The 11,070-nt window shown below is 39.3% G+C and overlaps 1 protein-coding gene across 1 annotated transcript in view; it reads left to right on the top strand.

Moving 5' to 3' along the window:
- The first annotated feature begins 904 nt into the window (after positions 1-904).
- VSTM4 (V-set and transmembrane domain containing 4) overlaps positions 905-11,070 on the top strand; it is a 142,151-nt gene continuing 131,985 nt past the window's right edge. Inside the window, exon 1 of the mRNA XM_068257992.1 lies at positions 905-1,021. Within this exon, the coding sequence (XP_068114093.1) occupies positions 970-1,021 (52 nt within the window). The 5' untranslated portion in view covers positions 905-969. The remainder of the gene's footprint in view (positions 1,022-11,070) is intronic.

The following is an 11,070-nucleotide window of genomic DNA, read 5'->3' as shown; positions in this document are numbered from 1 at the left end:
CTGAATACATTCAACAGTAAAACGGATCAAAAAATGCAGCATGCAGTAAAGATTAAAAATCGGAATCAGATGTAAAAACCGATTAAAAAGCGGAATTGGAATCGCATGCAGTGTGCAGGGAGGATTTGCAGTGTGCGTAAGTGTATAAGGCATACGATTCTGATTCCGATTCCAATTTTTAAATGGTTTTTACATCTGATTCCGATTTTTACTCGTTACCACATGCTGCATTTTTCCTTTGTTTTTCTGTTGATTGCATTCAGGGAAAATCGGAATCAGAAACGGAATCGCAAAACGGATTTGCGGCGTGCAGGGAGCCCTGCATACTGCAAATCCATTTTGCGATTCCGATTTGCAACTCCGATTTTCCCTGAATGCAATCAACAGAAAAACGGAGTAAAAAACGCAGCATGCAGTAACGACTAAAAATTGGAATTGGATGTAAAAAACGATTAAAAATCAGAATTGCATGCAGTGTGCAGGGAGCCTTAATGTTGTTTTGTACATTTGGTTGTACTTTAGCGTTCTCCTGCAAAAGCTTTTTTTTCTTATTAAATTCTCTAGGCATTTTTTTTTTCTATGAATATATATAGCAATCTCAGGCTAACGTTCACTTTAATAGTATACACTGGGGATAGTGTGTATGCATGAAGACATACATGAGATTCAAGAAGTTTTATGTATAAATGCTACAGATTATGTTTTCTGCATTTCCCCTTCCCCCTTCACAACCCTTCCATTATAGAAGCCCTCCAAATCTTCTGCGGTTACGTTATAGCCTGACAGTATCCATTTTCATATTCCGTTGTAAAAGAGAGCTTTGGTCAGCCTGTGTTTTTGTGCTCGTCAGTTTGTCTATGAATAAGATTGTGCTGCCTCTTCCCTTGGAGCCTCCCCCATTTCTCCCTCCCTGCCCCTTTCTCTGTGCCTGTCTCTATAGAAGTTTTTGTCAGTTCTAAACGCAGCACAATGACCCTCTATATTCTAACTTCAGCTCTTTTTGGTCAAACTCTGATTACAGGTAAGAAATGCATTTGTCTGGAAACGCCTTACTTTACATGTTGTGGGCCCTTTGCATGTAGACCAGTTATGTGTTTTATTGCATCAACAGGCCTAATGTGTCTTAATGTGTTTTTGAAAGTAATCTGTCACTGCATCCATTTAGATTCCTAGCCTGACTGGGACATACAGAAAGCTCTGTTTTCAGTTCCTTCTACACAAGGGGATCAAATATTATTTTACTATTGGCCATGCCTGTTCTTTCCTTTCACAGGAAACTTTCTGTGTAGTTTTGAGAGACTAATAAACACATTTGTTTGATCCCTCAGCAGCCCATGCATCATACATCAATCTATATGAAATGTTATATTCTGCTGTACACTTTAAGTTAATTCTATTTAGACTGCACTAATCTCTGCTCATCAATCTTGTAGTAACTGATCCTTTCATGGCAATCTATCACAGGCCATAAAGTCATCTGAAATTATATTAGACAGTAATAACTTCTAGAAACAAATGTGAATAGGTCAAATTAGTCATTGGATATTCAGATACTATTTGACTGGAAGTTAAGTGATGAATAAAGCTATCAATTGAAAAAAATCCATTTCATGCAGTAAATCCATTTCATGCAGTAATTAAATTAAGAAAAATGAATATAATAACTGCCCCCCTACTTACAAACTACTTGATTTACAACTTTTTATACTTACAAAGTTGTCTTCATGTACAAAACATACAGTACTGTTTTTGGTATTATATCTTTGTTTTGTTAATACATGTTACAGTATTGTATAAACTGCTGTAGGTAATTTCAAAACATTAAAAACACATTGCAAACCACCAAAAAATGTTTACACCATATGTCCAAATCCAGAGTTGTCTAAAAGTAAATAATGTATCCATGCAGTGGCGTAGCAATAGGGGTTTCAGAGCTCTCGACTGCACCAGGGCCCTTGGGCCAGAGGGGCTCCGTAAAGCCCTGCCTCAACTTTATTATTATTATTTTTATTAAGTATTTATATAGCGCTGACATATTACGCAGCGCTGTACAGTGTATATATATATATTGTCACTAACTGTCCCTCAAAGGAGCTCACAATCTAATCCCTACCATTGTCATATGTCTATATCATGTAGTGTAAGTACTGTAGTCCAATTTTTTTAGGGGGAGCCAATTAACTTATCCGTATGTTTTTGGAATGTGGGAGGAAACCGGAGTGCCCGGAGGAAACCCACACAGACACGGAGAGAACATACCAACTCTTTGCAGATAGTGCCCTGGCTGGGATTCGAACTAGGGACCCAGCGCTGCAAGGCGAGAGAGCTAACCACTACGCCACCGTGCTGCCCCAACTCAACTGCAGTATTATATCTTTATTAGTCCTGTGCTTGTAATGATCACTTCTATAAATGCTTTGAATGATAATGATTAACAAGCTGTTCCCTATCCCCTTCTTGCACCTCTGACACTGTGTTATCCTTAGCAGGTTTTAGTGCGACGTATCAAGTGTTGTGTATAGAGTGCTTGGGGGGCTCCATGTAAAACCGGGGCCCATAGCTCCTTAGCTACACCACTGTATCCACATTTCACAATATGTAACACATGACTCAACTTACAAACAAATTCAACTTACAAACAATCTTTTGAAAGTGAACCTATCTGTAAGTAGGGAATCCCCTGTAATTCATACTGTATTAGACATGTAATTTTTAAAGGTTGTGTCAAACAGGAAACTCAGTCATCAGAACTAGTATTTGTAACTAGATCTGAGTAGATTTTAATACAGTGGTGTAGGTACAGAGACAGGTGCATGCATGATTAGCATAACAGTTAGAGCTTGATTACCAGAAGAAAGAGCAGAATGCTGTCTCATCACTATGTTTTTCATGATACCTAGTAAGCAGGCTGGGGGAAGGACATTCCCCAGGCAGAGCAGTTAATGATAGCGTGGACAAAAATGGGTGCCCGCTAAATAGCAGGGCTGGTGTCGACCACTAAGGCAACTGCAGCTACAAATTGGTAATTTCTATAGCATGTGGTCCCGGAGCCCATGATTTAGCAAACGCCCATTTTTGGATGCGGGGGTTATTAGTTGTTGGGAATGGGGCAGGTTATTAGTTGCTGGGGGTATTAGTTAGGGGGTTGAGGGTTATTAGTTGCAAGGGGGAGATTTTTAGTTGTCGTGGGGGGAGGTTATTAGATGCCCATGGAGGAGGGTTATTAGTTACCTGGGAGGGTTCTGTGCTTCCCTAGCCCCAGTGTATGCAGAGTTGTGGTGCAGCTGTAGCCATGCTTTTTCCCCTACTCATGGCTCCAGCAATGTCCATCTATCTTCTACAGTGAACGCTTGCTCTAGTTCCTGGTTCTCCTCCTGCACATCATGTGACACACTAGACATGAAAAAAATGATATGGGCGAAGAGCGAGCGCCCTCTGTTGAGGATAGATGAACATTGTTGGAGCCCTATAAAAGGTAAGAGAAGCATGACTTCTGCTGGGACAGAAAGTTACATATACTGGGGCTGGGGATGCACAGGACACTAGACCAACAGGGATGCTATTTTGGGGAGCGGGGAAGCACTAGGGAACACTACAAATCCAGTGCAGGAGACTTGGGAGCAGCCAGCGCCACCATAGACTGTAATAGGAATTACGGCTATAGCGGTGCACAGTGAGTAACTTCGGCGCCGTCAGTAGACGGATCTGAAATGGGTGGAGATCTCTTGAATTTTAAAAAGTTGTTTGTGAGGGAGGAGAATCCTAGTCATAGGGTCTCTATGTTCTATAAAATGTTATTAGAGGGAGTAGGTAATGACTTTCCGGAATATTTTCAGAAATGGGAGGAGGATTTGGGCGTCTCAATTGATGAGCAGCAGAGATCAAAAATGTGTGTGTTACCTCATGCAACTTCTGTTTGTGCTAGGGCAAAGGAGAATAATTTTAAGTTATTATCAAGATGGTATAAGACTCCTGTTAGGTTGGCCTTAATGTTTCCTGGAGCTGAAGATAGGTGTTGGAGGGGGTGTGGGGAAAAGGGAACTATGGTGCATATTTTTTGGAGTTGTCCCTGATTAATATCTTTTTTGGGAGGAAATTTTATTGTATATAAATAAATTTAATATAAATCAAATTTAGAGTGATCCTGTAGAAGTTTTATTGCATTGTTCTGGAACGTCCATCTCCAGGTATAATTATTATTATTATTATTATTTATTGTATTTATAAAGCGCCAACATATTACGCAGCGCTGAACATTAATTTAGGTTACAGACAATATTTAGGGGTGACATACAGCAATATGACAATACAGGAATAATAGAAAACCAGATCACAAAAAGTATAAAAAAAAAGTATAAAAAATAAGTTATTCCTCAGCTGCTCATAGCTGTTAAGAGTATAATTGCAGCTTTTTGAAAGCGTCCAGATTCTCCTGCGGTTGGTGGGTGGGTAAGGAGGGTTAACCAGGTTAAAGGTGCGGAGGAACAGATTGCATTACAATTAGATAGATGGAAGAGCTATTGTATAAAATGGTCAGAATGGTGTGAATTTATGAATACTGATGAGTATAAAGAGTTATTGCTCTCTGCGGAAGAAAGTTTTTGATTTTGTTGTTGTTTTTGTTTTTATTATTTTGTTTATTTTTATTTTATGTATGTTGATTTGTTATATTTTGTTTTGTATTACTTCGATTATTTGTGTTAATAAAAATCTAATTATATAAATAAAAAAATAAAAAAAGACGGAGCTAAAGTTACTTTTAAAACACTGTAATTTCGGCCGCCAGCAATGGCTGGAAGCCAAATTACATTATTCCCCACCATCCACGTAGACCTAGAGGGGGAATATTAATTAATACTGCTGGGACTTGTGCAGCATTGTCAGGATAAGCAATATATCGGCTGTATCCTGTGCCCAAGTCTCCCGGCAGCGAATTCTCTCGTATGCAGCACTAGGTCATCAGGAAAGCCACATGGTAGAGGGAGGGGGCTACTAGACACCAGGGAACTGTATAGGGGAGTGGGACACTAGACACCTGGACCTGGGTACTGTAAAGAGGGAAGGGAGGGGGCCATTACTCACAAGAGAACTGTATAACGGAGGGAGGTGACCAATAGACATCAAGGCTGGCACATAATTTGGTCCCAGATTTCAATTTTGGCCCACTGTGTATTTGAGTTTGACACTCCTGGCTAAACTCTTATGGTGGTCCCATCTGATATTAACTTTATCACATAAGGTACACAATCTCGTACCTAAGTACATTCATTATTTTCTTTTACCAGTTTGATATGTGCCCAGTAGTGGATGTGCTCATCGTTTGTGTATGATGCATTAGCATCCTTCACTAGAATATGGATAAGAGATTTTTATTGCTGCTACTCTGGCCTACCCTTATATGTATGTATATGTGAAACCAATATTTTCCATTTTCTTTGGAGATGTCATGGGTGTCCATCAGTTTCATTTTAGTTGAACCTGGTTTTCTATTTTTTTATATCTCCCTGAATGTTGAAGAGGTACCAAAAGAGAGCAAGTAAGAACATGGATCTGAAGACTAGTATGGTTTGGAGCTGAAAATTACTGATAGTTCGTGGAGATTAAGGCTAGTTTTGTTTCCTGGAAGAATAACTCAATGTCATTCCATAGTTTATGAATGAAGGGACAGGACCACCAGATGTGCACATATTTATTAATCCTTGCCTTACACAACAATTTTTAATCAAATTTTTAATCTGTTATGTTCCTGGCCTGCAGGATTTCTAGTTCTACTTCTATCCATTGGCTAACAGAGGTGCCTGGCTCTTCTACTGACCACATATGCTATTGCTCCGTTGTTATTGCCTGATGAAGCGGGATCAAACCTGCGAAACGCGTTGCATATTTGGAGTTCATAAATAAAATATATTGACTGTCTTTACTACAGTCGTTGTGTGTCTACTTGGAGGAGGTAAGTCCACCACTACCTCCTCTATTTACCAAGAATTTGGTTTTTAAGCTCATTTAGCTTCCTTTTATACTTTTGGCACCTCTGTTCTCCTGCATAATATTGAGTCCACCCTGGGTGGAGGGTTGAACCCCCTTTTTTCTCATCTACAGAGAGCGACTTCTTATTCCTGAGTGGGGTCAGGAAAATCTTTCCACCTGCCTTTACAGTGGTTGCCTAATGGTAACCCTGGTTTGTGAGTATAAATATTTACTCTATCTAGTAATGATTTACCAGTACATATTACACTATTGGGGCTCTTGGTGTTCCTTGTTTTTATCATTGGCTTGAGGCGACTCCCTTTCTTCAGTCCAACACCCTGCCTAAATGCACCGCCTGATAGTACTTGTATAGGTCAGATATAGCAAGTTCCGGAGGATTAATCTTTTTCTCTCCATATAAAATTATACAAAATAGACTGACAAATTCTAAACCATGACAAAGGCATTAATCTAAAGATTTTGAATCATAAAGAGTAATTTGGGCATCACCATCTTTTTTACTACTGCTATTCTTCCCAAGATATTAAAGTAGCATCTGTTCTAATTGTAAGGCCTTCTTTACAAGTTTCAATAATCTACCAAGCTTATGTATTGCCCTCTGATGTATTTATTAGTGCTGTTGTTTGTATTTGGGTCGTTGTTGTATTGACCAGAATATGGCTGTTCGAAATTCAGCTCAGGGTCATCCAGAAAATCAATTGATTTGAGGGCATGAACTCGGTGCTCTCATAGTACCCAGCGACACCACCCATGATGCTAGGGCCCTCCAATCAATGCAGGGATCCGCTTCTCCATCTTACTGGTGTCAGTCAACTGATTGGCTGACTCAAAGCACTTGCCCACAGGGCAGCCATAGCTGATTACGACCTGCCCAGCAGGTCTTATATACACTCACTTGCTTAGCTGACTGCTAGACACAACTGCTCTGTGTTGCTGGCAGTTTAGTGTGTGAAATTCCCAAATAGAGTGAGAAAAAAATGCAGGCCAGGCAGGCAGATAGACAGTACTGCTATATACAGTCAGTTACTCTGCTATTACTTAGTCAAATGTTTCATTGCTGATTTATTTACTAGATACATAGATCAAATTGCTTAGCTAGACAGTTGGTATAGTATTTATTGTATGTCACCCCTCCCTCCCCCTTCTCAGGTTGGCAGGCCACACCACACGCAGTGCCAAGGTGCTGTGTGTTTGTGTCTGAATGATCGCTCACACACAGGGCTGAGGAGTTTTGGGGAGCAACAGACCTACTGCCTCCAGATCCAATGTACAGTATTTGTGTCACCTATAGCTCACTGCCAAGGCCCAAGACACTGTTTTATTTGTCACAGATTGACAGAGTATTACTGTTCACTTGAATTGTTTTCACTGGCTGATGCATTTCGCACAAACAATGTCGAGGACGCGTTATTTGACAATCTTGCGCTTCCTCCATTTCAGTGACAATTCCCAGTGCCGACCCGGAGAAGATCCAAATATTGATCCCCTGTACAAAATTCAGCCCCTAATTGACTACCTATCGCAAAAATTTTCAGAGGTATACATGCCAGAAAAAAAATATCAGTATTGACGAGTCCTTTGTACACTTCACTGGTTGACTTAGGATAAAGCAATACATTCCCTCCAAGCGTGCCAGATACGGTATAAAAATGCTTTGTGAAAGCAGCACTGGCTGGCTTTACATGCGCTTTCCGAATGTACGAGGGAAAAGACAGCCAGCTGGATTCACCTGGGTGCCCACCTTACAAAAAATAAGGACGGATGCACGATACCATTGCCCCGAATGTCCCGAACAACCAGGACATTGTTTGAAAGACTGTTTCAAAGTGTACCACACCTGCCTAAATGTTTAGCTTGGATTGTCCTTCAAATTTATGGTACACAAAAAGTGTAAGATAAAAAAAATGTATATATTTTTTTCTCCTACCAGGCTTCACAAAAACACCAAGCAGTGCCAGTAGCCACACATAGGCGATATAATTTTATTCAGAAGGAACAACTAAATCCCCCCCCAAAAAATTGATAAATTATTTTTTCTTCCCAAACATTCCATCAAATTCCACCAATAATCTATGCAACCAAAGTTTTCAATGCACACAAGGATGTAAACCTCAGAGATACCTGAGAGGGTGTAGTTTACTTAATGGGATCATTTTTGGCAGGAATTTGACATCCGGGTACATTCCATCAATTTCCACCAATAATCTATGTCTAGCCACACATATGTGGTATCGTTTTATTCAGAAGGAATTACTGAATCATTTGTGGGGTGAATTTCTACAACACTTCAAAGCGTGTCTGTCAAAAAAAACAGAAAAACAGACATGTCTGAATAAAAAAATGAAAAGAAAAAATCATTTTTTTTATTCAGACATGTTTTTCTGTTTTTTTGACACATACGCTTTGAAGTATTATAGACATTCACCCCACAAATGATTCAATAATTCCTTCTGAATAAAACGATACCACATATGTGTGGCTAGACTATTGCTTTAGTCCAAAGCAGTGCTGAGAAAAAGTTGTCAATTATTGAACCTTCAAAGACCATAAATCACACGCTTGCATTTTCCAGCACAAGCCGCTTTCAATTGAGTCTGAGGTAAAAAGTCTGTCAAATTCCTGCCAAAATGACCCCATTTTGTAAACTAGACCCCCTGAAGTATCCATCCGAGGGGGTATTGATGATTTTGACAGCACATATTATTGGTGGACATTGATAGAATGTATAAGGACAAAAAGAAAACTTCATTTTTTTTATTCAATTTATTCAATTTCCACCAATAATCTGTGCAGTCAAAATCATCAATGCCCCCGTCGATGGATACCTCAGGGGGTCTATTTTACAGAATTTGACAGACTCTTTACCTCAGACTTCATTGAAAACGGGCTGTGCTGGAAAATGCAAGCGTGTGATTTATGGTCTTTGAAGGTTCAATAATTGACAACTTCTTCTAAGCACTGTATTGGACTAAAGCAATAGTCTAGCTGCACAAATCTGGTATTGTTTTATTCAGAAGTAGTTACTGAATCATTTGTGGGGTGAATTTCTACAATACTTCAAAGCGTGTCTGTCAAAAAACAGAAAAACTGACATGTCTGAATAAAAAAAATGATTTTTTCTTTTTGTCCTTATACATTCCATCAATTTCCACCAATAATCTGTGCAGTCAAAATAATCAATGCCTCCATGGATGGATACTTCAGGGGATCTAGTTTACAAAATGGGGTCATTTTGGCAGGAATTTCACAGACTTTTACCTCAGACTTTATCGAAAGCGGGCTGTGCTGGGAAATGAAAGCAAGTGATTTATGGTCTCTGAAGGTTCAATAACTGACAACTTCTTCTAAGCACTGTATTGGACTAAAGCAATAGTCTACCCACACATATACAGTATCGTTTTATTTAGAAGGAATTACTGGATTATTTGTGGGGTGAATTTCTACAATACTTCAAAGCGTGTCTGTCAAAAAACAGAAAAACTGACATGTCTGAATAAAAAAAAAAGATTTTTTTCTTTTTGTCCTTATACATTCCATCAATTTCCACCAATAATCTGTGCAGTCAAAAATTGACTGAAATATCTAAACTCAACAAAGCATGTCAAAAGCAGAAAAAACGATCTAGTTCTTAAGGCCATTTTATATGTCGGTCCTTAAGTGGTTAAAAAAAAACCATACAATTTTATTTGTTAATGTCTTTCGAACAATGCGTCTTACATATAGTCTTGTTCGCAGGCTCTTATCTCTGCCTCAGATTTCGACTCTGAGCGATTCCCCTACTAACCTGATTCTGTTGCTGCTAAATTCAGAGAAAGAAAGAGAGAGAGTGTGTATGTGTATGATAGGGTTTCTGCTTATTAGGAAGGGCTTCTCAATTACTTTTATAGCCAGCCCTCTGCAACTGTGTAAGTCATCTTGACATAGTATGTGTATTAATCCTACCAAATGTGTACTATTTGTATTAATCCTACCAAATGTGTACTATTTGTATTAATCCTGCCAAATGTGTGTTATGGTTTGGGCAGCAGCGCTTCCACTGAAAGAAGCCAGCTGGGGTTACGAGCAGTTTTGAAAAATCTGGCAGGCATAAGATGTGGGAACTGCTCCACAGAAAGCATGGTGTATTGCAAGCAGTTTGTGAGATCATTGTGGAACATGTCAGTTTTGTGCTGATGTAGATATATATTTCACTTACAGTAAAGTCCTTAGCAAAGAGAGTTCAGTTCTGACACACTGTTACCACTGTAAAGCAAAACTTCACACTTTTCTAGTACACTATATATTTATAAAGCTGTTTAATGTTTACTAATTATTTGCTAGCTGAATGGATAATCTCTATGAGAATACCCATGTAGGTCCTGTTTCTTGTACAGGACTAAGAAGCAGACAGAGGCACAGGAGTCTGCCCAGAAGCTATGCAACACTTTGTGTTAAATACTGCAGCACACAGCTAGCTGCACAATTGATTAAAGGGACTCCGAGCAGTGCAGAAACTATGGAAAGATGCATATCATTTTAAAGCTCTCTTTCTCCTCTTTCCAATGATATATAATGCGCCGCCCTACGCCTTTTAGTTTTCACTATTTTCGCAATTGAAATTGCTGTGGAAATAGAGAAAACTAAAGGGCGTAGGGCGACGATTTAGGTGTTACCAGAAAGAGGAAAAAGAGAGCTTTAAAATGATATCCATCTTTCCATAGTTACATTGTGTTACACAGGGCAGCTTTTTCTGCTGAATGGAGCTGCTGACTTTGAGAAAAAGTCGCCCTGTGTAACACCTAAATCGTCGCCCTACGCCTTTTATTTTTCTCTATTTTCGCGATCAAAATCGCGGCCGCGGCTATTTCAATCGTGAAAATAGCGAAAACTAAAAGGCGTAGGGCGGCGGTTTATATATCATTGGAAACAGGAGAAAGAGAGCTTTAAAATGATTTCCATCTTCCCATAGTTTCTGCACTGCTCGGAGTCCCTTTAATAAACACATAAATAAACTGCATAGTCCTCAGTCATGACAGTGCCAGATTCCAGAAAACATCCCATAAAAAAGGAGTGGTCTCCCTTAAGATGTGCAATCAAGATACT

Source organism: Hyperolius riggenbachi, chromosome 10 (genome assembly GCF_040937935.1).
Source record: "Hyperolius riggenbachi isolate aHypRig1 chromosome 10, aHypRig1.pri, whole genome shotgun sequence".
Classification (NCBI taxonomy): Eukaryota; Metazoa; Chordata; class Amphibia; order Anura; family Hyperoliidae; genus Hyperolius; species Hyperolius riggenbachi.
This window is presented reverse-complemented; position numbering and strand designations above follow the sequence as displayed.